A 26,353-nucleotide genomic window follows, 5' to 3' on the forward strand; every position below is an offset into this window, starting at 1 on the left:
AACTGTGTAATTATTATTTTTAATGTCCAGAATGTGTAATACAAGGGCCAGCGCTTCCTCCTGGACTCAGTTTTATAAATTCTCGATTGGTCGATGAGGCCAATAGGGATACTTTTTCTTGTCTAATTTGGTTTCTGGGAAAGCTTCGTTCAAGTCCTCAATGGTCATCTGATCAAATGGAATTAAGTTCTTTATCTTCTCCATCTGGAAAGGGGAAATGTGTTTAGTTAATATAAACAGAGACGGAAAGCAGAATATCCAAGGCAGGTTCCTGCCACCAGGTGGCCATGAAAGAAACGATATTGGCAGGGTGCGGTGGCTCAAGCCTGTAATCCCAGCACTTTGGGAGGCCGAGACGGGTGGATCACGAGGTCAGGAGATCGAGACCATTCTGGCTAACACGGTGAAACCTCGTCTCTACTAAAAAAATATACAAAAAACTAGCCGGGCGAGGTGGCGGGTGCCTGTAGTCTCAGCTACTCGGGAGGCTGAGGCAGGAGAATGGCATAAACCCGGGAGGCGGAGCTTGCAGTAAGCTGAGATCCGGCTACCGCCCTCCAGCCTGGACGACAAAGCGAGACTCCGTCTCAAAAAAAAAAAAAAAAAAAAAAAAAAGATATTATAGGCAACGGTTACCCATCATCCTTACCTGTTTCTCATATTCTACAATCCTGGCCTTTGAGAGAGACACCCACTCAGCACAAGATTTCACCTTTAAGAAGAAAGAGAAATTCAGTTCTGAAACCAGGCTGCATTCTACCCCGGCAGCTGCTAAAGTAGGAGTCGTCCCAATCCACTCCCGCTGTCCTATTGCTCTATGGAGAATCCGTGGTTACCCTGACCTCTTGGGGGTGCTCACTCAGAGGCAAACCACAGCTTTTACTAACACTCACAAGCCCATACTGGAAAACCAGCTTAGGATGGCAGCCCCCGGCTGCTTCTGCAAGTTCCTCATCCGGAACACCTACAGAATGCCTGTTTTCACAGGGCTCAACCCCTGAATGGTCAGGACACGCCACCTGAGCACCTAGCCAGACTTCTCTTGGGTGGAGCCACTGAGTTCCAAAGTTTGGCCTTCAGTGCTTTCAAGCAAATAATTAGGTACTTGAACACTACTTGGATAATTTTTCTAATTCCAACTCCTTGTTTTTAACAGCTTTGTTGAGGTATATCTGAAATATGAGAAAATGCACATATGTAAAGAACACCATTTGATAAGTTTTGGTATTTGTATCCACCTGTGAAACCAGCAGTCCCCGCTCAACCATCCCCAGGCAGCCACTGTAGACGAACTACATTTTCTAGAGTCTTATAAAGATGGAATCATATGCTATACTCTTCTTTTTCTTGTTGGCTTCTTTCACTCAGCATAATTATTTTGAAATTCGTCCATGTTGTTGCATTTATTGACAAGCCATTCCTTTATATGGTTAACTCTTTAATTTTCCATTTAATTCACTCTTCCTTAACCTAGCTGTAATACAGAGTCAGGATCGAGAGAATTTTAGAATAAGCAAGAGCCTCAACTACTTACATCTTCTTTTTCTTCGGCATCCACTTGGGCAGTATATTTATCCTCTGGCACAGGAATCTTCAGGGCATTAAACTACAAATACAAGGACAGTGAGTTGTCGCCAATACACCCAGGAGCCCACAGGGCTGGAAGCTACTAATCCAGGTCAGAAACAGAGCAGGTCAAAACTTCTCTGCTGATCAGAAAGGCCTCTGGCTCCCAGATTAAGGCTACAGTGTACTGCTGAATGAACAGAGCCTAAATTCCTGTGCCTATTTACAGTTCAATCGACCACAAGGCCTTTGGCCATAGGCATCTTTCCTAAGCTTCCTTAGGGATCTGGCTATCACGGTGCATATGTAGTTATCCCTGTTCCTGCTCCCCACCCACAGGCATGTTACAAGCTCAGTGCTTTAGAGGTATGAAGTCCCACCTTCTTCTCAAAGTCATCCACCAAGCCAGCCTTGGCCACATTGGCCTTGTAGTAAGCCCAGTCGATAGCTGGTGGATTCTCAGGTAAAGCAGCCAACCTGCCCATAAGGAAAGGTAAAAGTTAGCATTGTTCATAAGCAGTAGAAAATTCACATGGTAATTTTCCTATCCCTTCTTCCTATGGCCTGGAGGGTCACCACACTTTCCTCTCCTAGGATCATGAAAATGCCAGGATTTCTTTATATGTTATCAGAAAGGCATCAATGATTCACATGTAATTCCTTAATACTGTTTTGTTTCTAGATTCAGTGGCAAGTATGGGGTTCCCTCTCAGAAACATACTGACCTGGAGGTGAGGGTCTCATTCCAGGACTTCAAGGAACTAGCAATGGCCTTTTGGTTCTGGGGTATGATCTCCGCAAAAGCTACCCAGTCAATGGTTTTTAGAGCAAGTTTTCGCCCAGCCATCTTGGGATCCTCAAAAATAAGTCAGATAAAAACAAGGCTTTTTTATGAGGTGAATTTTCAGTTGGGAAAAATGACAAATAACAAAATAAGACCTCTTAGAGAGAATCCTTTAAATCTTAGAAACATGCAAGTCTTCACAAGAATCACTTGAACCCAGAAGGCGGAGGTTGCAGTGAGTCGAGATCACATCACTGCACTCCAGCCTGGGAGACACAGCAAGGCTCCATCTCAAAAAACAAAAAAACAGTGTTAACTCTTCAAATTCAAGGTAATTCAAGGTGTGCGGTCAGGCATGGTGGCTCACACCTGTAATCCCAGCACTTTGGGAGGCCAAGACAGTTGGATCACCTGAGGTCAGGCATTCAAGACCACCATGGCCAACATGGCAAAACCCCGTCTCTACTAAAAATACAATAATTAGCCAGCTGTGGTGGCCCGCGCCTGTAATCCCAGCTACTCTGGAGGCTGAGGCACAAGAATCACTTGAACCCAGGAGGCAGAGGTTGTAGTGAGCTGAATCACACCAGTGCACCCCAGCCTGGGCGACAGAGCAAGACTCCGTCTCAAAAAGAAAAGAAAAAGACAGTGTGACTTTTCAAATTCAAAGTGTGTAAACTGGCATAGAAATACATTCTCTCCCAATTCCTATTTAGCCTTATAAGTCCAGCTCTCTAGGCTGGGCGCAGTAGCTCACGTCTGTAACCCTAGCACTTTGGGAGGTTGAGGTGGCCGAATCACTTGAGGTCAGGAGTTCAAGACCAGCCTGATCAATATGGTGAAAACCTGTCTCTACTAAAAATAGAAAAATTAGCCAGGAGTGATGGCATGCACCTGTAGTCCCAGGTACTCAGGAGGCTGAGACAGGACAATCGCTTGAACCTGGGCGGCGGAGGCTGCAGTGAGCTGAGATAGCACCATTGCACTCCAGCCTGGAAGACGGAGTGAGACTCTGTCTCAAAAAAAAAAAAAAAAAAAAAAGGCCCAGCTCTCTTTACCCTCCATGTACCTCTGGGAATACTAAAAATAACACTCAGGTTGCATAAAAGTTAACAAAGACATTTCCACCCAGATTGTGTTTTATTCACTGATTCTCCAGTAGACAGAAACTGACACATACCTAAGTTTCAACAAACTTTACATAGAGCACTCTCTAGGCTACAATTTACTTATGTGTAAAATGGGCATTATCACTCCTGCTTGCCCAAGGGCTGTTAAAAGTATCACATGAAATTGTGCACATCAACTTGCTCCACAGTTTTACACAAACTTAAAGGGGCTCTCAATCGCTTCCAACTAGATTGGTAATACACCTGTACGTTCTTGAATTCGGGTTGGATTATACCCTAGCAGCACCAGCATACGTTTTGCACTTTTTTTGGGGGGGGATGGAGTTTCACTCTGTCCCCCAGGCTGGAGTGCAGTGGCATCATCTCGGCTCAATGCAACCTCCACCTCCCAGGCTCAAGCAATTCTCCTACCTCAGCCTCCCGAGTAGCTGGGATTACAGGCGCCCATCATCACACTCAGCTAATTTTTGTATTTTTAGTAGAGACAGGGTTTCTCCATGTTGGCCAGGCCAGTCTGAAACTCCTGACCTCAGGTGATCCACCCGCCTCAGCCTTGTAAAGTGCTGGGATTACAAAAGCATGAGCCACCGCACCCAGGCCTGCATTTCAAGAGGTATTCAATACATGTGAAAATGTGAGAAAAATATGGAAAATGACTACAGCCACTTAAAAAAAAAAAAAGGCAGAATATAGGAAAATAGTCCTCTTTAAGATCAGGGTCAGATATTAAAAGACTACAAAGTCAAAGATCTCTATAAGCTTGGAGTGGAATACAAGGGAGGCTGAAGCAATCTTAGGATCTTCAAGAAAGTTGTCAAACACCTGTCCCGTCTTTCCTTTCTTTCTTTCTTCTTTTTTTTTTTTTTGAGACGGAGTCTCGCTCTGTCCCCCAGGCTGGAGTGCAGTGGCCAGATCTCAGCTCACTGCAAGCTCTGCCTCCCGGGTTTAGGCCATTCTCCTGCCTCAGGCTCCCGAGTAGCTGGGACTACAGGCGCCCGCCACCTCACCCGGCTAGTTTTTGTATTATTTTTAGTAGAGACGGGGTTTCACCGTGTTAGCCAGGATGAGTCTCGATCTCCTGACCTCGTGATCCGCCCGTCTCGGCCTCCCAAAGTGCTGGGATTACAGGCTTGAGCCACCACGCCCGGCCTCCTTTCTTTCTTTCTCAGGACAACTTGTTTCCTGTTGTAGAGGGGAGGTGTTAAGGCAATTGGTATGTGACTTTAAAGTTACTAGGGAATCAAGCACCCTTACAGACTTTCCTAAGTACCAGTAGAAAGGTAGAAAGGAGAAGCCACAAACAATATATATATATATATATATATATATATATTTTTTTTTTTTTTTTTTTTTTTTTTGTGAGACGGAGTCTCACACTGTCCCCTGGGCTGGGGTGCAGTGGTGTGGTCTTGGCTCTCTGCAACCTCCGCCTCCCAGGTTCCAGTGATTCTCCTGCCTCAGCCTCCAGAGTAGCTGGGATTACAGGCGCCTTCCACCAGGCCCAGCTAATTTTTTTGTATTTTTAGTAGCGGGCGGGGGGGGGGGGGGGTGGGTTTCACCATGTTGGCCTGGCTGGTCTCGAACTCCTGACCTCGCGATTCGCCCGCCTTGGCCTCCCAAAGTGCTGGGATTACAGGCGTGAGCCACCGCGCCGGGAGAATTTTTTTTTAATTCTTAACAATCTATTGCTTAATCCCCAGCGCCTAGAACAGATCATGCGCATAGGAGGTGCTCAATAAATCTTTCTTGAATGAGTAACGGAACTCCGCACCTGAGGAGCCCTGAACGCTCTAGACGTTCGAATCCTGGAAGCCGCCAGAGGGAGGGGAAGGTCGCAGCCCCGCAGCCAGCTGAGCGGCCCTCGGCAAGTTAACACTGTCTGCGTAACGTTTCCCCAGTCCCCCCACCAAACTATTTAAGTCTGCCGCGCTGGGAGCGGACTGCACGAGACACAGCTTGTGGCAGCATCTAAATCAGCAGCGCCCAGGACACAGCCGGGCCCCCTTGACCCCGCGCGCCCAGGAGGGCTGACGAAGGGATCGCAGGGCGAGGAGCGGCAGCTACACAAGGAACACGCTGCCAGCGGGGCAAGCCTAGGGCCCGGCGTTCTTGACGGGGGCGTGACAAGGGTCGGCGTGAAGTCTAGAGAGGGCAGAGGAGAGGAGCCCTCCAAATATCGGATCCAACGCCCCGAGCCCCACTCACCTTCACCGACCCCAGCTGCCCACGGTCCACCGCAGCAAATAACGGAAGTGGGTCACCGGAAGATCTTTCCTCAGCCAACCCCAAAGCCAAGGGGGTGGGCCTTGCTGCGCAGATTAGCCAATAGAGATGAGGGCTGGTTCCGGAAGTCTAGCCCCGGGGGCGGGCACAGCGCCTCCGCCGCGCGGGTCCCCGGGCGCTGGTTGGGGGCGCTCCCGTCCCTCTCCCCTCTGCCCCACCCCCGCCGATGGGCCGGCCCGGCTCTCCCTGCCGAGAAATGGGCCGGCCCGGCTGCGCGCGGACAGTAGCGGCGGTGGCGGCGGCGGCCCAAGATGGCGGAACTACAGCTGGACCCGGCGATGGCGGGGCTAGGAGGGGGCGGCGGGAGCGGTTTGGGCGACGGGGGTGGCCCAGTCCGCGGGCCCCCCAGCCCACGCCCGGCTGGCCCCACGCCCCGCGGGCACGGCCGCCCGGCTGCCGCCATCGCGCAGCCGCTGGAGCCGGGTCCCGGACCACCCGAGCGGGCAGGGGGCGGCGGCGCGGCCCGCTGGGTCAGGCTGAACGTGGGAGGCACCTACTTCGTGACCACCAGACAGACCTTAGGCCGCGAGCCCAAGTCATTCCTCTGCCGCCTCTGCTGCCAGGAGGACCCGGAGCTGGACTCAGACAAGGTGTGCCCCGCCCTCGGGCGCGCCCCCGGGCCTTCGGACCCCCTGGTTTCTCCTAGATCAGTCCCCAGAGTCCGGAGAAACGCTCCTCACAGGCAGCCCCCCTCAGGCCGGGCCCCCATCCTCCCCCTGCTTCCCACACTACCCGCAGGGGCCTCAGAGGGACCTCCCTCTCCCCTTCTCCCATGCTGAGGCATACTCCGACTTTCTCCCCGACCCCGCCCTTCGTTCTCGGAGACTCCTTCCCACACTGCGCCCACCCGCACCCACGAGAACGCACTCCACACCCCTTCTCCATATTCCCTACCCCTGACATCCCACTGAGATATGCATGAGTTTTCCCTGGCTCCTCTTCAGCCCCCCACTGCCGGTGCCAGATGCATCCAGAACTGGGTCAGGGTGAGCTCAGGCATCCTTGTAGCTTTCTCAGACTCCCTCTCGGACCCCTCTGCCAAGTTGGGCTTCAACAGCTGCAGGAAGCGCTTCTTGTGATGTCACAGTGCTTTCCTATAGTCCTGGTCGCAGAACTTTTATCTGGTAACAGTCACTGGTTTAGGTCCATGTTTAGATCAAATGCGTTTTTTGGAAAGACGTTACCGTTTGCCGCTGCAAATCTAGGCTAAGACAGAAGGAAAATGAAAATTTTCCCGGGAAAATTTTAGGCACGATGCATGGCTGCTAACCGAAGGGTTGAGAGGTGACAAGACACTTCAACCATTTCTAGTTTGAACAGTGTCAATTTATTTTTAACTTTACGTGTTCACCTTTAAGTTCGCTACTTAAAGGCACTGACCATAACTCACACTATCTTATATGCCGTGTAGCACTCAGCTGGTCACCTCAAAACAGAGCTGGAGTTGCATAAACATTTGTTTTCGTTTATTCCTCTCCTCTAAGAAATCTCAGATTGATGGAAACCTATCCTGCCCTAACTTTAAAGAGATTTCAAAACCTTTGCTTATAAAGGGATTATTTTTATCTACCCTATATCCTCCTTGTGGTAATAGAAGCCAGTTTCTTCTTGTTCCTTTTACTGTAAAGATGAGTAGGATTAAAGCTGCTCAGAGCCAAGTCCTGGCAGTACCAAGCTTCCTCTGGGCACAGAGCTGGGGTGTGTGAGATTACAGCTGGCAGTGCAGACTCCCACTGATGTTGGCCTTGAGCTCAGCAGCATTGCCAACTACACAGAGGTTTTCTTGGAATTAGGAATGCAGTTCAGAGGCAGTGGAAAAGTCAGAATGTCCATCTCAAGCAAATATTTCAGTTACTCAGCTATGGCATTTTCTCCCTTTCTTAATAACAAACACCCTACAAAAGAATGTTTGTCACCGTAATTATTGTCCAGCCAAAGATTTCGAATCCCAGCAAGTAAGTAAACACTTAAATGAGTATGACTGTTTGTAACACCCTACCTAAGGTGATCTTAATGTACAAGACACATAAAGCTAGCTTTCTTACCAGTAGTTTATGATAAGCAAATGTGTAGCAAAACTTGCCATCACTAAAGTCTTTTTTAGCTGATGAAATGGATTCTTGTCTTGGGGCACTGACAAAGATGGTGAAACCCTGCCCTGCCTTTGTTTAAAATACTCCTCAAAACTCCACAATGATACCCTTGTGTTTGGTTGGCAGGATGAGACAGGGGCATATCTGATTGACAGGGACCCCACCTACTTTGGTCCTATCCTAAACTACCTCCGCCATGGGAAACTCATCATTACTAAGGAGTTGGCAGAAGAAGGTAAGAGCACTGTTTGCATTGGGGATTTTCAAAATGCAAGTAGAATCTTTAAAATTGTTTTACAGATTTAAATTTTGTTTGAGATTTTCATCAAACTCATGTGTAGGTATAGTTCCAAGTTTATGAAACTGAGCAGAAACTACCAGTCTTGTCTGAGGGAGTCATGATTAAGGAAGCCTCCTTAGGCTTTGTTCAGCTTCCTGGGTGAGAAGGAAGATAGGTAGCTTAGCTTTGCAGATAACTTCAGGAGTTCTTCCCGAATCTCCAGAATTGTCATGATCCTTTTTTTTTCTTTTTTTTTTTTTTTGAGATGGAGTCTCGCTCTGTCGAGGCTGGAGTGCAGTGGTGCGATCTCAGCTGCCTGCAACCTCCGCCTCCCGGCTCATGCCATTCTCCCGCCTCAGCCTCCCAAGTAGCTGGGACTACAAGTGCCCACCACCAAGCCCAGCTAGTTTTTGTATTTTTAGTAGAGGCGGGGTTTCACCGTGTTAGCCAGGATGGTCTTGATCTCCTGACCTTGTGATCCGCCCGCCTCGGCCTCCCAAAGTGCTGGGATTACAGGCGTGAGCCACCGCACCGGGCCATCACGATCCTTTTTTTACAGTTATTTGTGTGCAGTGAGTGTCTGTAGTCTGAAGAAGCAAGACATCTCTGACATTCAGTTATTTATAGTTTTAATTTTGGTTTGAACTCGCAGTAGTACAAAAATAATAAAGGCTTGGCCTCATTTATTTTCAGACTCTGGCCTCATGATACCCTGTAAATGTTTGCAACTGACCTAATTCATTCTCTAGTTCATTGTCAGGTGTATCATCACTTGCCTCATCTTTTTGGTTTGTAGGGCATTGGGACTGTAAGTGGGGCCAGTCTACTTTCTACAAGGCTTGGCGTGGTCCCACTAAAGGCATTCGGTTGTAAAGGGGACTGTCCCTAAATCCAGGGCACCCTGATCTGGGAGCTTTGGCTCTGAGTAAGAAAGCTTGTAATGGTTGTACTAGTTAATGAAGTGACTACAAAACAACTCTGTTTCAGCCAGTAGAAAGAGGAATTGCTCTCTCTTTTTTTAAATGTCCCTTTTTAAACAATATTTCAAATACATACAAAACTAGTGGGAATAGTACAGTGAATTCCATGCATCCACTATCCAGCTTCAACAATTATCAACTCGCGGGTAGTCTTATTTCTTTTTCTAATTTTTGTGGGTGCATAGTAGGTGTATATATTTATGGGGTATGGGGTACATGAGATTTTTCTTTTTTTTTTTTTTTTGAGACGGAGTCTCGCTCTGTCGCTCAGGCTGAAGTGCACTGGCGCAATCTTGGCTCACTGCAACCTCTGCCTCCCCGGTTCAAGAGATTCTCCTGCCTCAGCCTCCCAAGTAGCTGGGATTACAGGCGTGCGCCACAACACCCAGCTAATTTTTTGTATTTTTTTTTTTTTTTTTTTTTTTTTTGAGACAGAGTCTCGCTCTGTCGCCCAGGCTGGAGTGCAGTGGCCGGATCTCAGCTCACTGCAGGCTCCGCCTCCCGGGTTCACGCCATTCTCCTGCCTCAGCCTCCCGAGTAGCTGGGACTACAGGCGCCCGCCACCTCGCCCGGCTAGTTTTTTGTATTTTTTTTTTTAGTAGAGATGGGGTTTCACCGTGTTAGCCAGGATGGTCTCGATCTCCTGACCTCATGATCCACCCGTCTCAGCCTCCCAAAGTGCTGGGATTACAGGCTTGAGCTACCGTGCCCGGCCAATTTTTTGTATTTTTTAGTAGAGACGAGATTTCACCGTGTTAGCCAGGATGGTCTCAAACTCCTGACCTCGTGATCCGCCCGCCTCGGCCTCCCAAAGTGCTGGGATTACAGGTGTGAGTCACTGCGCCTGGCCTTTTTTTTTTCCCAGACAGAGTCTTCCTCTGTCGCCCAGGCTGGAGCGCAATGGCACAATCTCAGCTCACTGCAACCTCTACCTCCTGAGTTCAAGCGATTTTCCTGCCTCAGCCTCCCGAGTAGCTGGGATTACAGGTGCACACCACCACGCCTGGCTAATTTTTTTATTTTTAATAGAGACGGGGTTTCACCATGTTGGTCAGGCTGGTCTCAAACTCCTGATCTCGTGATCCACCCACCTTGGCCTCCCAAAGTGCTAGGATTACAGATGTGAGCCACCACGCTCAACCGGTTTTTTTTTTAATCATATTTGCATTGTCCTTCATTCTCTCTTCCCCCCTCCCTACCCCCATCCTCTTGCCTCTCCCACCACAGTTCTTATTTCTGAACTATTTGAGAATAGATTGCAGATTTCACCCCTTAATATTTGTATATATTTCCCAAGAGCAAGGATATTCTCTTATGTAACCACAGACAGTACAGGTATCAAACTCAGGAATTTTAATATTGATGCTTTTCTCTACAGCTTATATTGCAGTTTTGTCAATTATCCTAATCATGGCCTTTATAGCAAATTTGTTCCTATAGGATCACACATCTCATAGTTGTCCTAAGGTCTTTGAGTTCATTTAGCATGCAAGTCTTTCAGTTGTTGCCTTTTATATTGTTCAAATGATTAGCATCCTATTAATTTTGGCCCACATAAATTTGTACACACACTTCCACTCCCCACCCCCAGTCCTTTTGAGGGCAAATTGGACAAAAATATCAACTTCAGGAGGTGTCAATGTGACTAGTTCCAGGAACTAGGTGACATATGGGAAAAGTGTCCTACAGCTAATGGGCAGGTGCCAGGTAGGGAAAGGAGGGTTGAAATGGAGCGAGCAGAACCTACCCTGGCGTTTGACTAATTTATTTTGGAGAAAAGGTCATGGGTTTACCGAAAATAGCAAACAGATATTTCCTAGCAGAAGGAGAGAGATTAGATTTGCATTTAAATAATGCAGTTTTTAGGCCGGGATCTGTGGCTCATGCCTGTAATCCCAACACTTAGAAGGCCAAGGTGGGCAGGTCACTTGAGGTCAGGAGTTCGAGACCAGCCTGGCCAACATGGCAAAACCCTGTCTCTCCTAAAAATAAAAAAATTGGCCAGGAGCGGTGGCTCATGCCTGTAATCCCAGCACTTTGGGAGGCCGAGGCAGATGGATCACGTGAGGTCAGGAGTTCAAGACCAGCCTGGCCAACATGATGAAATCCTGTCTCTACTAAAAATACAAAAAATTAGCCTGACGTTGTGGCAGGCGCCTGTAATCCCAGCTACTCGGGAGGCTGAGGCAGGAGAATCGCTTGAACCCAGCAGATGGAGGTTGCAGTGAGCCAAGATCATGCCATTGCACTCCAACCTGGGCAACAAGAGTGAAACTCTGTCTCCGGCGGGGGGCGGGGGGAATACAAACATTAGCCGGGCGTGGTGGTGCATGCCTGTAGTCCCAGCTACTCGGGAGACTGAGGCAAGAGAACCATTTGAACCCAGGAGACGGAGGTTGCTATGAGCCAAGACGCACCACTGAACTCCAGCCTGGGCGACACAGTAAGACTCCATCTTAAAAAATAAATAAATAGATAAATAAGCAGTTTTTAGCAAGCATGTAACCTTCAGCCTCTCCTTGGTGTTTTTCTGGCAAACTCTCGCACCTATCTGACTGCAGTTTGGTCCTTGTTCCAGGTGTGCTGGAGGAAGCGGAGTTTTACAACATCGCGTCACTTGTGCGGCTGGTTAAGGAAAGGATACGGGACAATGAGAACAGAACGTCACAAGTAATGTGTTTGGAACTGTTAAGGAGGGATGTCTCAAGTGGGCCTCTGTCGGTCGGTCTGTGATTTGAAAAGGATGCCTTTCCCCTTAGAGCTGAAGGTCTGTGTGGAACACCGTTTGCAGCGCAGGGAATGCACACTCAGCAATACGGCACAGGAGAAAACAAGAAGAAACCACAAAGAAAACAGAATAGGCTTATGTCCCGATAGAATGAGAAGATTGTTGCTGCTCACGCATGGCAGGAGGAGGTGCCCAGGGCACTTTAGGTCCAAAACCTGTTCTCTCAGCCCGAGTATGTCTCCCTTCTAAAGACCATAGAGGTCTTGATTCCACCTGTTAGCTGCTTTTTTTTTTTTTTTTTTTTTTGAGACGGAGTCTCACTTTGTCTCCCAGGCTGGAGTGCAGTGATGCGATCTCGGCTTACTGCAACTTCCACCTCCCATGTTCAAGCAATTCTCCTGCCTCAGCCTTTCATGTAGCTGAGATTACAGGCGCCGGCCACCACGTGCGGCCAATTTTTGTATTTTTTTTTTTTTTTTTTTTTTTTTTTTTTTGGTAGAGACGGGATTTCACCATGTTGGTTGGACTGGTCTGGAACTCCCGACCTCAGGTGATCCGCCTGGGATTACAGGCTTGAGCCACCATGCCCAGCTTGGCCGCTCTTTATGGATATGAGCCTTTAGCATGTGATTGAGTCACATACAGCTCTTGTGAGCCACTTGAAACCAGTCTCATGGGGCAGGCTTTAGCAGCTGCTTGTGAACCATGGTTTTTTGTTTTGTTTTGTTTTGGTTTGGTTTTTTTGAGACGGAGTCTCACTCTGTCCACCGGGGGGCAGTGTTGGCTCACTGCAAGCTCCGCCTCCTGGATTCACGCCATTCTCCTGCTTCAGCCTCCTGAGTAGCTGGGACTACAGGCTCCTGCCACTGTGCCCGGCTAGTTTTTTGTGTTTTTAGTAGAGACGAGGTTTCACCGTGTTAGGATGGTGTTGATCTCCTGACCTCATGATCCACCCACCTCGGCCTCTTGAAGTGCTGGGATTACAGGAGTGAGCCACTGCGCCCAGCCTGAACCATGCTTCTAAGAACATGATATCAAGCTGCTCTTTGTTGTTGTTGTTGTTTTTTGAGATGGAGTCGCGCTCTGTGGCCCAGGCTGGAGTGCAGTGGCCGGATCTCAGCTCACTGCAAGCTCTGCCTCCCAGGTTCACGCCATTCTCCTGCCTCAGCCTCCCGAGTAGCTGGGACTACAGGCGCCCGCCACCATGCCCGGCTAGTTTTTTGTATTTTTTTAGTAGAGACGGGGTTTCACCATGTTAGCCAGGATGGTCTCGATCTCCTGACCTCGTGATCCACCCGTTTCAGCCTCCCAAAGTGCTGGGATTACAGGCTTGAGCCACTGCACCCGGCCCCCAAGCTGCTCTTTATGATGGCGGGTAGAGGGGGAACAAGGTCTCACTCTCGTTGCCCAGGTTGGAGTACAGTGATCAAAGCTCACTACAGCCTTGACTTCCCAGGCTCAGGTGATTTTCCTACCTCAGCCTCCCGAGTAGCTGGGACTATAGGTGCAAGCCACCACAACTGGCTATTTTTTTACGTTTTGGGTAGAAACAAGCCTTGTTGGCCAGGCTGGTCTCAAACTCCTGAACTCAAGCAATCCGCCCACCTCATCCTCCCAAAGTTCTGGAATTACAGGTGTGAGCTACTGCACCTGGTCTTGATTCTCATACTAACTCAGATACAGTAACAAGAGTGAAAGGGAATTTGCCCACCTGGTTAGAGGAAAGAAAGATGTTAGGGCACATCTATTTCACATCCTGCCGTTCGTCATATGTTTGCCATGTGTTTGAATGGCCATAATAGCTTCTATTTGACCCTTGGGATCCTGTAAGTAATTGAAAGTCCTTGCCCTCAAGAAGCTTGAAGTTGGCCGGGCACGGTGGCTCAAGCCTGTAATCCCAACACTTTGGGAGGCCAAGATGGGCGGATCACGAGGTCAGAAGATCGAGACCATCCTGGCTAACACGGTGAAACCCTGTCTCTACTAAAAATACAAAAAAATTTGCTGGGCGTGGGTGGCGGGCGCCTGTCGTCCCAGCTACTTGGGAGGCTGAGGCATGAGAATCGCTTGAACCCAGGAGGCAGAGCTTGCAGTGAGCCGAGATCACGCCACTGCTCTCCAGCCTGGGCGACAAGAGAGACTCCATCTCAAAAAAAACAGAAGCAGCAGCTTGAAGTCTAGCAGGAAAATAGACTCTCTCTTTCATGCGATTAAACTGTTTGAAGAAACTGCGACTACAGAGTTAACAGGAAGAGGGCAGAGTGGTGCTCCACCGTGACTACCTGTCTTGTAGCATAATTGCCTCTTTTCCCATCAGATACTGGTGGTAGATGCTTTAGATATAATCTACTGCAGCACAGAATTTTCCTGCCATTAAGAAGGCGGGAAAATTATTCTTTTTTTTTTTTTTTTTTTTTTGAGATAGTCTCGCTCTGTCACCCAGGCTGGAGTGCAGTGGCATGATCTTGGCTCACTGCAAACTCTGCCTCCCAGGTTCAAGCGATTCTCATACCTCAGCCACCTGAGCAGCTGGGATTACAGGTGTGTGCCACAACGCCTGGCTGATTTTTGTATTTTTAGTAGAGATGGGTTTCTCCATATTGGCCAGGCTGGTCTTGAACTTCTGGCCTCAAGTGATCCACTTGCCTCGGCCTCCCAAAGTGCAGGGATTACAGACATGAGCCACCATGCCTGGCATAAGTTTACTTTTTTTTTCTTTTTTTTTTTGAGACGGAGTCTCGCTCTGTCCACCAGGCTGGAGTGCGGTGGCGCTATCTCAGCTCACTGCAAGCTCCGCCTCCCGGGTTCCCGCCATTCTCCTGCCTCAGCCTCCCGAGTAGCTGGGACTACAGGCGCCCGCCACGGCGCCCGGCTAACTTTTTTTTGTGTTTTTAGTAGAGACAGGGTTTCACCGTGGTCTCGATATCCTGACCTTGTGATCCGCCCGCCTCGCCCTCCCAAAGTGCTGGGATTACAGGCGTGAGCCACCGCGCCCGGCCAAGTTTACTTTTAAAAGTAAAGAATAATGCCTTGCTCTTTCTCTGTTAGACTTCATATATCAAAGTTTTCTGGCTCTAGGTCAGGCACGGTGGCTCATGCCTGTAATCCCAGCACTCTGGGGAGGCTGAAGAGGACAGATCACTTGAGGTCAGGAGTTCAAGACCAGCCTGACCAACATGATGAAACCCTGTCTACTGGCTAGGCACGGTGGCTCACGCCTGTAATCCCAGCACTTTGGGAGGCTGAGGTGGGTGGATCACCTGAGGTCGGGAGTTCAAGACCAGCCTGACAAACATGGAGAAATGCCGTCTCTACTAAAAATACAAAGTTAGCCGGGGTGGTGGCATATGCTTGTAATCCCAGCTACTCAAGAGGCTGAGACAGGAGAATCACTTGAACCTGGGAGGAGGAGGTTGCAGTGAGTCGAGATCACGCCATTGCACTCCAGCCTGGGCAACAAGAACGAAACTCTGTCTTTAAAAAAAAAGAGGCCGGGCGCAGTGGCTCAAGCCTGTAATCCCAGCACTTTGGGAGGCCGAGGCGGGCGGATCACGAGGTCAGGAGATCGAGACCATCCTGGCTAATACGGTGAAACCCCATCTCTATTAAAAAAATACAAAAAACTAGCTGGGCGAGGTGGCGGGCGGCTGTAGTCCCAGCTACTCCGGAGGCTGAGGCAGGAGAATGGCGTGAACCCGGGAGGCGGAGCTTGCAGTGAACTGAGATCTGGCCACTGCACTCCAGCCTGGGCGGCAGAGCGAGACTCTGTCTCAAAAAAATATAAAATAAAATAAAATAATAAAAAATAAAAAAAAAAGAAACCCTGTCTACTAAAAACACGAAAGTTGGCTGGGTGCGGTAACTGGTGTCTGTAATCCCAGCTACTCGGGAGGCTGAGGCAGGAGAATCACTTGAACTGAGATAGCGGAGGTTGCAGTGAGCTGAGATGGCATCACTGCACCCCAGCCTGGGCAACAGAGGGAGAGTCCATCTCAAAGAAAAAAAATTTTCTGGGTCTAAATGGAATATTTGGATGAATAACTGACACTAATGATGAAAAATTAACTCTTTTGTCCACTTTATCTCCAGCAGTTTGCAAAGGTGAAGAGAAGGGTTGATTCGTTTAGTTTTCTTCCATCTAGCAGATGAAAAAAAGGAACATGAAAGGCTCCTTTTTGATGTTCAAAGGTGGCTTTGTAGTTGGTTTGCAGATTACCACTTGAAATGTGATCCAGTATCACCAATCTCTATGCTATCTTAGGTTGACATGGTGTCTTTCACTGTTGTAGATATTTAATAGTTTAGACATTTTGGTAATCTAGCCTTATCCTCAATTTCCCACATTCTAAAAAAAGTGATTGCTTACTATAGATTTTGATGGTCCCATGAATTATGTAATTTGAAATGATTCAAGTCATGGTACCTGAGCATTCTCCCTTCTTCGTCATTAGCTAATTCCTAGAGAGCATTATAAGATTTCTGTTTGATGACCACAATTAAATTAATTAGTCTTCTAGATTCTGAAGGCTTGTGGATTTATACCCCGTTGGAAACTTTTTTGTTCTAGGAATGTCGAGACCTTTTTGATGTTAACTGTCTTTCCATCTGTCCTTGTTATGTAGTGAAACTGAGAAATGGATTTCATGTTATTCAGAGACACCCTCTTTTGTACTTGTTGTACATGACTCTTTAAGATGAAGTTGGCCGTGTGTGGATTTTCATTTTGTTTCATTTTGTATTTTTCTTTATTTTTTTGTGTGTGGATTTTCAAACCTGTTACCTCCTAGAGCTTACCCATAGCCCTCACACAGGCAGCGTTCAAGCTGAGCCCAAGATGTGGGCCTCAGCCCGACCTTCGGTTTCATGACCTCTTAGCTCTTAGTGGCTGCCGCCTAACTACTTTCCTTAGAGTCTCGCTGTGTTGACCAGTCTGGAGTGCAGTGGCACAATATCGGCTCACTGCAATCTCTGCCTCCTGGGTTCCAGCGATTCTCCTGCCTCAGCCTCCCGAGTAGCTAGATTACAGGCGTGCACCACCATGCCCAGCTAATTTTTGTATTTTTAGTAGAGATGGGGTTTCCCCACGGCCGGGCGCGGTGGCTCAAGCCTGTAATCCCAGCACTTCGGGAGGCCGAGACGGGCGGATCACGAGGTCAGGAGATCGAGACCATCCTGGCTAACATGGTGAAACCCCGTCTCTACTAAAAAATACAAAAAAATTAGCCGGGCATGGTGGCGGGCACCTGTAGTCCCAGCTGCTCGGGAGGCTGAGGCAGGAGAATGGCGTGAACCTGGGAGGCGGAGCTTGCAGTGAGCCGAGATCCGGCCACTGCACTCCAGCCTGGGCGACAGAGCAAGACTCCGTCGCAAAAAAAAAAAAAAAAAGAGATGGGATTTCCCCATGTTGGCCACGCTGGCCTCAAACTCGTGCCCTCAGGTGATCCACCTGCCTCAGCCTCCCAAAATGCTGGGATGACAGGTGTGAGCCACCATACCCAGACTCCTATTTCTTTTCTTTTATTTTATTTTATTTTTTTGAGATGAAGTCTCGATGTGTCACCCAGACTGGAGTGCAGTGGCACAATCTCGGCTCACTGCAAGCTCCGCCTCCTGGGTTCATGCCATTCTCCTGCCTCAGCTTCCTGGGACTATAGGCGCCCGCCACCACACGCGGCTAACTTTTTGTACTTTTAGTAGAGATGGGGTTTCACTGTGTTAGCCAGGATGGTCTCGATCTCCTGACCTAGTGATCCGCCTGTCTCGGCCTCCCAAAGTGCTGGGGTTACAGGTGTGAGCCGCTGCGCCCAGCCTCCTATTTCTTAAAATAGTATTTTTTGTAGGTGATTGATCTTGGTGCATTTGAGAGCACAAGTGGTTTACTTTGGGAGAGAGGAAAAAGAGGCAATATAATGGCATCTTAAATACCTGGGACTTGGACAGATGTTGCCAACATCACAGATCTTTTGTGATAATATGAATTTTGTACTTATACAATTGGTTTCTAAAATATGTGGTTAGAACCAATTAAAATCTTCAGAGGATATGTCCTGTATGTAATATGGAAGGAAATCTTTAAAATCCTTAGTACTTTGGTTAATGATAGTTATACCTCTTTTTTTTTTTTTCTTGCTCTGTCGTTTAGGTTGGAGTGCAATAGCCGGTCTCAGCTCACCACAACCTCTGCCTCCAGGTTCAAGCAATTCTCCTGCGTCGGCCTCCTGAGTAGCTGGGATTACAGGCGCGCGTCACCTCACCCGGCTAATTTTTTGTGTTTTTAGTAGAGATGGGGATTCACCATGTTGGCCAGGCTGGTCTCGGAACTGCGAACCTCAAGTGATCCGCCCACCTCTGTCTCCCAAAGTGCTGGGATTATAGGCGTGAGCCACTGCGCCCGATGATAATTATACCTCTTTTAGAAAAAATACAGCATTGTTAGCTGGGCGCGGTGGCTCATACCTGTAATCCCAGCACTTTGGGAGGCCGACATGGGTGGATCGCCTCAGGTCAGAAGTTCACGACCAGCCTGGCCAACATGGCAAAACCCCATCTCCACTAAAAATACAAAAAATTGGCTGGGCACGGTGGCTCATGCCTGTAATTCCAGCGCTTTGGGAGCCCAAGGCCAGATCACCTGAAGTCAGGAGTTCGAGACCAGCCTGGCCAACATGGTGAAACTCCGTCTCTACTAAAAATACAAAAATTAGCTAAGCGTGGTGGTGGGCGCCTGTAATCCCAACTACTTGGGAGGCTGAAGCAAGAGAATCAATCGCTTGAACCCAGGAGGCAGAGATTGCAGTGAGCTGAGATGGCACCACTGCACTCCAACCTGGGCAACAGAGAAAGACTCTGTCTCAAAAAAAAAAAAAAGGAAAAAAGAAATACAGTAATTAGCTGGGTGTAGTGGCACATGCCTGTAATCCCAGCTACTCGGGAGGCTGAGGCAGGAGAATTGCCTGAACCCAAGAGGTGAAGACTGCAGTAAGCCGAGATCGTGGCATTGCACTGCAGACTGGGCAACAGAGTGAGACTCCGTCTCAAAAATAATAATAAGGCTGGGTGCGGTGGCTCATGCCTGTAATCTCAGCACTTTGGGAGGCCGAGGCAGGTGGATCATGAGGCCAGGCGTTCAAGACCAGCCTGGCCAACATGGTGAATCCCCGTCTCTACTAAAAATACAAAAATTAGCCAGGCGTGGTGGTAGGCACCTGTAATCCCAGCTATTCAGGAGACTGAGGCAAGAGAATCGCTTGAACCCGGGAGGCGGAGTTGGAGTGAGCCGAGATCGCGCCACTGCACTCCAGCCTGGGTTACAGAGTGGGACTGTGTTTTAAAAAATAATCATAATAAATAATTTTACCTTATTTTTGACTTGGGGAAATGGATTAAATCTAAGTTTGTCGGCATAGTTGCTCAGTCATTCATACCTCTGAAGTTCAGAATTGTTGTACCTTTTTTTCTTTCATTCCTTGGATATGTTTTTATTGAAAAGCCACAGTATGCTGGCTTGTGGCCTTTTAAAAAGAAAAACATTTTTTAAAGAGAAGGGAAAAAAAACACCACAGTACTATTTGTAAAAGGAGATAGTGGGTGGCTGCCAAGAAAAGATTTCCAAGCAAACTCCTTTTCAGTGTTTATTCATTTGAAGAGCCTCCTTGGGGCAGCTGCAAACTGTGGTGTCCTTGGTGCTGTTCTCAGTCTGCGCCTGGTCATTGCAGGGCCCCGTGAAGCACGTGTACAGAGTCCTGCAGTGTCAGGAAGAAGAGCTCACGCAGATGGTGTCCACGATGTCTGACGGCTGGAAATTCGAACAGGTACATCTCTTACAGAGCAGCAATCCCAGGTCCCGTTCAAGGGGTCTGCAGCTCTTCAAACAATCACTGTAGATGGCCAATTAATAACCTTGGGAGATGGGTAGGGCCAGGTGGGATCCTGTTCCAAAACATGGGCAAAGAGCCATTTGGTGGCCACTGCTGCCCTAGTGGTATGTGAGGAGTTGGGGGAACAGAGGAGCATCATGTCTTAGCTTCACGCCCAGACTTTTCAGGGGAGCCCATGAGCGATTTAGGCTTGAAGTGCCTCAAAGCCTTTGGTTTTTGTTCCCTCACAGAGATTGTAGAATGAGTCCCTAAAGGAGACTGGGATTCGACAACAATCCTTCCATTTCTTTTCCCCGGGTCAAAACTTTTTGCTTCTGAATGTCTGTGTAATCCACCACGAAGAACTTGGTGAACAGCTGTGCTAGGAAGGATCAGGCGCCATGGGAAGTGTGGCGCCGCCGCTTCCCCCACTTCTCTCCGCCTCGGGCTTACGATTGAGCTATCAAAACAAAGCTAGGACAGTTGGAGCTTCACTGTTTTCCTCCAGTAGATGGCAGACTTGTTAAATTGTCTGTTGCCTTCAAAACACAGGAAGGCCAGAGAGAACAGAGTAAATATGATTTTATATGGATTATGCCTACTTATATGTAGAGTTTTAAGAGGTCAACAGCTGTCTCACCAGACGCTTACTTTCTAAAAGAAAACTCACACTTTGCATTAATGCTGCTATCTCACAGATCAAGTGCAAAGCTGTCTCTGTCCTCAGAGCCCATGGTGATTATTCCTCACAATTAGCTTCCACCACAGAATCCACTCTGCCTGTGTCTGTCAGCCTGGTTCTTACTGGGCATGGGTTGTAAAACGTTGCCAAGAGTTTAATGCCCTCCACCCCAGAAGTATTTTTCCTAATATGTGCTCTTAAGCAAAGGATTTTTTTTTTTTTTTTTTTTTTTTTTTTTTTTTTTTTTTTTTTTTTTGAGACGGAGTCTCGCTCTCGCCTGGGCTGGAGTGCAGAGGCCGGATCTCAGCTCACTGCAAGCTCTGCCTCCTGGGTTTACGCCATTCTCCTGCCTCAGCCTCCGGAGTAGCTGGGACTACAGGCGCCCGCCACCTCGCCCGGCTAGTTTTTTGTATTTTTTTTTTAGTAGAGACGGGGTTTCAGGATGGTCTCGATCTCCTGACCTCGTGATCCGCCCATCTCGGCCTCCCAAAGTGCTGGGATTACAGGCTTGAGCCACCGCGCCCGGCCGCAAAGGATTTTTTTAATGTATTCTTTGTGAAACTAAAATGAATACTTTCTTGTTGCATTTCTCATCTTACTACATTTCTCATCTTATTACTATTCTGTGGGAAGATGGAGGGTGTTCTCATTGCCTCCCTTCTGGATGAGGAAGTTAGTTTCAGGCAGCCGGAGGCGCCCCCAGCCCCATCCTACTGCAGTCAGCCATGTCGCCCACATGAGGCCTCGCCTGCTCACTGGGATGCCCTCACCCTCTGCCTGAGCTGCTCCCCTTCATGTGTATTTCCTCTTTAGAATTAAATTCTGAATTCTATACTCCAAAAAGGTTGAAAGTACCAGCATGCTGGGCACGGTGGTTCACACCTGTAATGTTGGCACTTTAGGAGGCCATGGTGGGAGGATCGCTGGAGTCCTGGAGTTTGGAGACCAGCCTGGGCAACATAGTGAGACCCCACTTCTCTATCAAAAATAAAAGAATTAGCCAGGCATGGTGGCACACACCTGTAGTCCCAGCTACTCAGGAGGCTGACGTGGGAGGATCACTTGAGCTCAGGAGGTGGAGGCTGCAGTGAGCTGTGATTGTGATTGCACCACTGCACTCCAGCTTGGGTGACAGAGCTAGACCATGTCTGGAAATAAAAAGTACCAGCAGCATATGACTTCCAGTAGCGGATCAGTGATTGACTTGGTGCTTTCCAGAGCCTCCTGTCTTCTGTCTAGGGCTTCTGCTGATAGAGGAGCCAGCTCTGTGTGTGACTGAAGCAAGTGTCCATTTTGTTCACAGATGTGTTCTGTCTCCCCTGGGTGTGCTCGAGGGGGCGTGGGCGTGTTAATCCTGCCACTGACTGTGGGGGGACTTCAGAGCTTGGGTGAGGGAACAGTGGAGCTCATACTTTTCCTCCTGGGGAGGCCTCACCGATGACGCCCAGATGAAGAACAGGCCCATTTGTCCCCTGGGGCTTTGGTAGTTGCAGGGAACTCATAAAGAGTTAAACCTTTGAGAACCCATAAAGGATAAACCTTTGAGAAGTAAAACAAAAGTTCAGTTGGAGGAGGGGTGATTGTGTAGCACTTTCGTATGTTAAGGTCGCCGTGTGAATGTTCACTGTATTCTTGGTTCATCAGCTCATCAGCATTGGATCTTCCTATAACTACGGCAGTGAGGATCAGGCAGAATTCCTCTGTGTTGTCTCCAGAGAACTAAATAATTCTACCAACGGCATCGTCATAGAGCCGAGCGAAAAGGCGAAGGTAAGGAGCCCCTCCCCTGGACAGTTGCCTCTGGCTTGCTTGTTCGCACCCCCTCCGTGGGCTTTTCCTGAACTCTTGCTCCTCACTTCTTCCCTGGCCTTCTAGAGTCAGCCTTGCATTTTCCCCTCGTTTTGTTCTTTTTGACTGTTGTAATTTCAATTGGGATTTACGGAGCACTGACAGGTGTTTGTTTAGTTGGGAAATACGAACCTGAAAAGGGTAGACTTTCTCCATCCTCTGCTGAATCAATGAAAAAGAAAAGCTGGTTGCCACTAATTACTACAGGGTAGGATTTCTGAACTCAGACTTGGAAAGTATTTTGCCTTTGTTCTTTAAAACTGTTCTTTTTTCACTGCCTCAGGAGAAAGGGTGTTTTTTTACCTTCATGACTTTTACCTCCCTTAAGTTCCTGGAAAATTCTTTGACAGTGTTTCTTTTCCCTCCACTGTGCACCCTCCTCACACCTCCTACACACACACAGCTTCTAAATCGTGGATACCAGGTAAGCTGGAACCACTTCCTTTCAGTTGGCAAAGCTTTGGTCCAACAGCACATAAGCTTTAGACCCAGCTGTGTCCAGCAAGAGAGTGTTTCACACCAGAAGCACTGCAGGTGAGGCTGAGGCTGCAGTGCCCCTGCTTGCTTTCTGGGATGACAGGACCATCATGCCACTCATCGGGTCCAGTGGAAAGCATCCCCTGACGCCTCTCTCTTTCCGTCAGCCTCAGCGTCTCCCCCATCTCCAACTTTCAGATTCTTCAGGAGAGAGGATCGCGGATGTAAACTAAGACCCCAAAACTCCAGAACTTCAGGAGAGCAGTCAGCAGAGCCCCTCTGTGAAATGAAACCTCGCTCCTGTCCAGTGACCGAGCCACTGCAAAGCACAGCTGAGCCTGGCCCCCTGTGAAGAAGTGTTCTGGTCAAAACTAAAGGAACTCCCTCCCCACCCGCAGGACTCTGAAGACAGATGCGACTTCTGGCTGCAGAATATACCTTTTCAGAAACCTGCTTTCATTTGCTTAGCCAGTATTAGAACAGATCTTTACAATAGCAACTGGGCTGGGTTCCCAGTCGGAGCCTTTTGGGAATCTGGGCGATGAGGACGGAAGGCCTAGCTCCTTGGAAATGGCCTGTACTTTAAGGAAGCTGGAGCAAAGAGGATTGTTCCTGTGCCATGCCATGGTTTCACCCTATGTGTGCCACATTGGATGTTATTAGCTACTTCGGAACGCCGTCCCTCCTATGCACCTTCAGAGACCTGCAGCACATGCAAAGGGTTCTAGCTGCAGTTTGTGGAATTGAGGTTTAAGGTAAAACAGAGTTGCCAGAGTACCCCACATTCCCATGAATAGAGCCTCCAAGGAAAGGAGGGATAGAGTGTCCTTTGTTGTGGTTGGAGGTTGGTGATCATTGCCCTGGATTTGGGGCTCCCGGCTGCCACCACATGCAGCTTTGCCTAAGTTTTCTCCAGCAGCCGGGACCCTCTGGAGAGCTTGCTTTCCCTCCAAGAGGAGGTTTGAGACAGGCAGCGTCCTGCACTGAGTCAGACAAGTGGGAGCTGTAGGGAGCTGGTGGAACTGCGCCTGCAGCCTCTTCTTACTCCCCGTTGACCCTGTCTTCCTTCCCTGGCTTTTTCAACTGGACCAAAGATGAAGGCACTTATGGACCCTTTGAGAGCTTGGAGTGGGGAAGGCTGTTTCTTTGAAAGTTGCCAAATGTGTTACGTTGTTGTGTCTTAAAGAGAGAGTTATTTCCGTGACTGTCTCTTGGAAATGCCTTGACTGAATGTGCAATATTTGTGTCTCTTGGTTTCTAACCTTGGCGGACCTGCTTCCCTCTGTACTGTCCCCAGTGGTGTGTATGTATGTACTAGGCAGCCTGGGGACCGCCTGTGTCTCTGACCAACCCCCCACCCCCGCCATTACTTTCTTTTCTGGAGTGCCATGCTGACGAGGATCCAGATGCGGCAGCACCCTCTTTCGGGCTGCGTCCACAGAGCTTGTGTCCACACTTTCTCTCCGAGCACGTGGGTCTCGCTGAGCAGTCTGGAATGCGGTGGAGCCAGGGGACCCTGTCCGTCCCTGATAACTTTCAGTAGTATGGCAGATGGCATGGAGAAGGGGAAGGGGCTCTGGGGACTGCTCCTTTGAAAGCCTCCTCGAGCCAGGTGCTCCTGGGCACCTTCAGAGGTGATGTCCTCTGTGCTCCACAGCTCACCTGCTTGCCAAGGTGTGTCTGGGTAGTAATTTCTGGAAATGACTACAGACTCTGCCAAATGTCTTTTGAGCTTCTGAACTGACCGTGCCCAGATGGCTTAACTTTTCCCTAGGACCCTCACTCTCCTTGTTTCTCTGTGTCTGTAGCATAGCATAGAACCTGGTATACAGGGGTTTCTGCTGACGCATCAACGTCTACACATCTACATGCCACATTTTACAGCTGTAAAATGTTAGATGAACTGCCATCCTCAGTAAAAACAGCCACCCCTTCAACAGTCACAGGCATCCATCCAGTTATATCTTTCAGAGAAAAAAAAAAAGATGTAGCCAAGGAAAGTAGTGATCACGGGAAGGACTGCTCTGAGCCAGGTAGGATGGAAGACTTTGGAAGAGGCGCTCCTTGGCCAGGTCCAGTGAGTAATGTCAGACTGACAGAGGAAAAGCAGCTTGGTTTGCGGCCTCGTGCCCAATCTTGTTGAGGCGCTTGTCCCTGTCTGCTTTCCTGGGGCATGCCTGATCAGCGTGGGCTGGGGCTCCTAGACCAACCCCAGCTTTCTCGCCAGGTTCAGCAAGGAGGCCGGGGTGGGGGGGGGGGCGCAGACACCAATGTTGAGCACCTCCTGAGGGCGCCGTTTCCTTCATTCCTCTTAGATTCCACAGTTGCCCTCATGAAAAGACTGCTCCTGAGCCCCAAGGCACGTGCTCCGAGAAATAGACAGGAGTGGTATTTCCGCCCTCTCGGAGGGCTGGTGTTCACCAAGTTTCCCTCCTCGCTGCAACCCAATGACACCTGTATTGTTCCAATGCTCTAGGACTCTGGTTTCTTAAGATTTCTGGGAGCGTTGTTCACCCACCCCCTTTAGGAACCAGGCTGGTATTCTTGCTTGAAAGCCTTGTGCCCTCCGAGTGTCTGGCTGATCACGTCAGAGAGGTCTGCGTGTCAGTTTGGGGCTGTCACGTGACCAGTGACCCACACTGTCTGCTGCCCAGTACTGCCAAGTGGGGAGGGTCCTGTCTTTTTCTCTGCCCTGGGTCTGGGACACAGGTGATGCCAGCCAGGCCCAGGAGTGCCCAGCATCCCCCAGCTGATGACACAGTAGCACTGATTCTGTCTTTTCCTCAGAATCTGGCCTTTTTCCATGGCAATGAGGTGGGGCCCAGCCTCCTCTAAAGTGGCTTTGTTTCTGCACAGTTGTAACTGCTCTTGGGGGTGTCAGTGAGGCCGGGGGCAGGGAGCCATGGGATGCTGAGAGAGGAGGCCCGAGAGGACGCCCCACCCTCCAGCGTGGCCTTTGATCCAGACCTTAGGGACGAGGCTGTCACTGGTGGGCACCCTCTGTTCCTGTTCGTGTGTTTGAATAGTCTGAAATGCTGTGACTTTTTTTTGTGAATAAAGATATGAAACAAACTTCTGAATCTTAAGAACTCTGGTGTTTTCCATTACTGTAGTCTCCCGGTTCCCACTGTCACTTCCTGTCGATGGTTCTCTCACGGGTCTCAGGAGATAACTACCTTTCCCACCGGGTCAGCTAACCAAGTCCGTTTCTCCTGCTACTGAAACCGCCAAAGTGGGTATTGGACCTTCTCCCTCCTCTCTTTCATTTTACTGAATCGGAAAAGACCCAGAGAATGCAGAGAAACAGAAGGTGGGACAGATGGGCTGCCCACCAGAGAGCTGGAAAGAGACAAGGGGAGGAGTGTGAGTTTTTTTTTTTTTTCCCCCGAGATGGAGTCTCTCTATCGCCCAGGCTGGAGTGCAGTGTTGCAATCTCGGCTCACTGCAACCTCTGCCTCCCGGGTTCAAGCAATTCTCCCCCAGCCTGGCTAATTTTTGTATTTTTAGTAGAGACAGTATTTTGCTCTGTTGGCCAGGCTGGTCTCGAACTCCTGACCTCAGGTGATCCTCCCGTCTTGGCCTCCCAAAGTGCTGGGATTACAGGCATGAGCCACTATCCCCAGCCGTGAGATGGTTTTTAAGGGAC

The 26,353-nt window shown here is 49.0% G+C and overlaps 2 protein-coding genes and 1 pseudogene across 2 annotated transcripts; 2 read left to right on the forward strand and 1 right to left on the reverse strand.

Moving 5' to 3' along the window:
* On the reverse strand, positions 1-6,011 carry ATP5PD (ATP synthase peripheral stalk subunit d). The gene is made up of 6 exons (XM_030923316.1): positions 5,686-6,011; positions 2,292-2,422; positions 1,947-2,043; positions 1,535-1,606; positions 650-712; positions 1-204 (listed from the first exon to the last, which is right to left on the reverse strand). The coding sequence occupies exons 2-6, from the start codon at positions 2,411-2,413 to the stop codon at positions 73-75; spliced, it is 486 nt and encodes a 161-aa protein (XP_030779176.1). The 5' UTR covers positions 2,414-2,422; positions 5,686-6,011; the 3' UTR covers positions 1-72.
* Positions 5,995-25,790, forward strand: KCTD2 (potassium channel tetramerization domain containing 2). The gene is made up of 6 exons (XM_030923315.1): positions 5,995-6,353; positions 7,983-8,091; positions 11,695-11,786; positions 19,560-19,655; positions 22,027-22,152; positions 22,906-25,790. Exons 1-6 carry the CDS (start codon positions 6,015-6,017, stop codon positions 22,933-22,935), a joined length of 792 nt encoding a protein of 263 aa, XP_030779175.1. The 5' UTR covers positions 5,995-6,014; the 3' UTR covers positions 22,936-25,790.
* The window catches only part of LOC104681382, an 18,002-nt pseudogene continuing 17,263 nt past the window's right edge, over positions 25,615-26,353 (forward strand).

This window comes from Rhinopithecus roxellana, chromosome 19, assembly GCF_007565055.1.
Source record: "Rhinopithecus roxellana isolate Shanxi Qingling chromosome 19, ASM756505v1, whole genome shotgun sequence".
NCBI lineage: Eukaryota > Metazoa > Chordata > Mammalia > Primates > Cercopithecidae > Rhinopithecus > Rhinopithecus roxellana.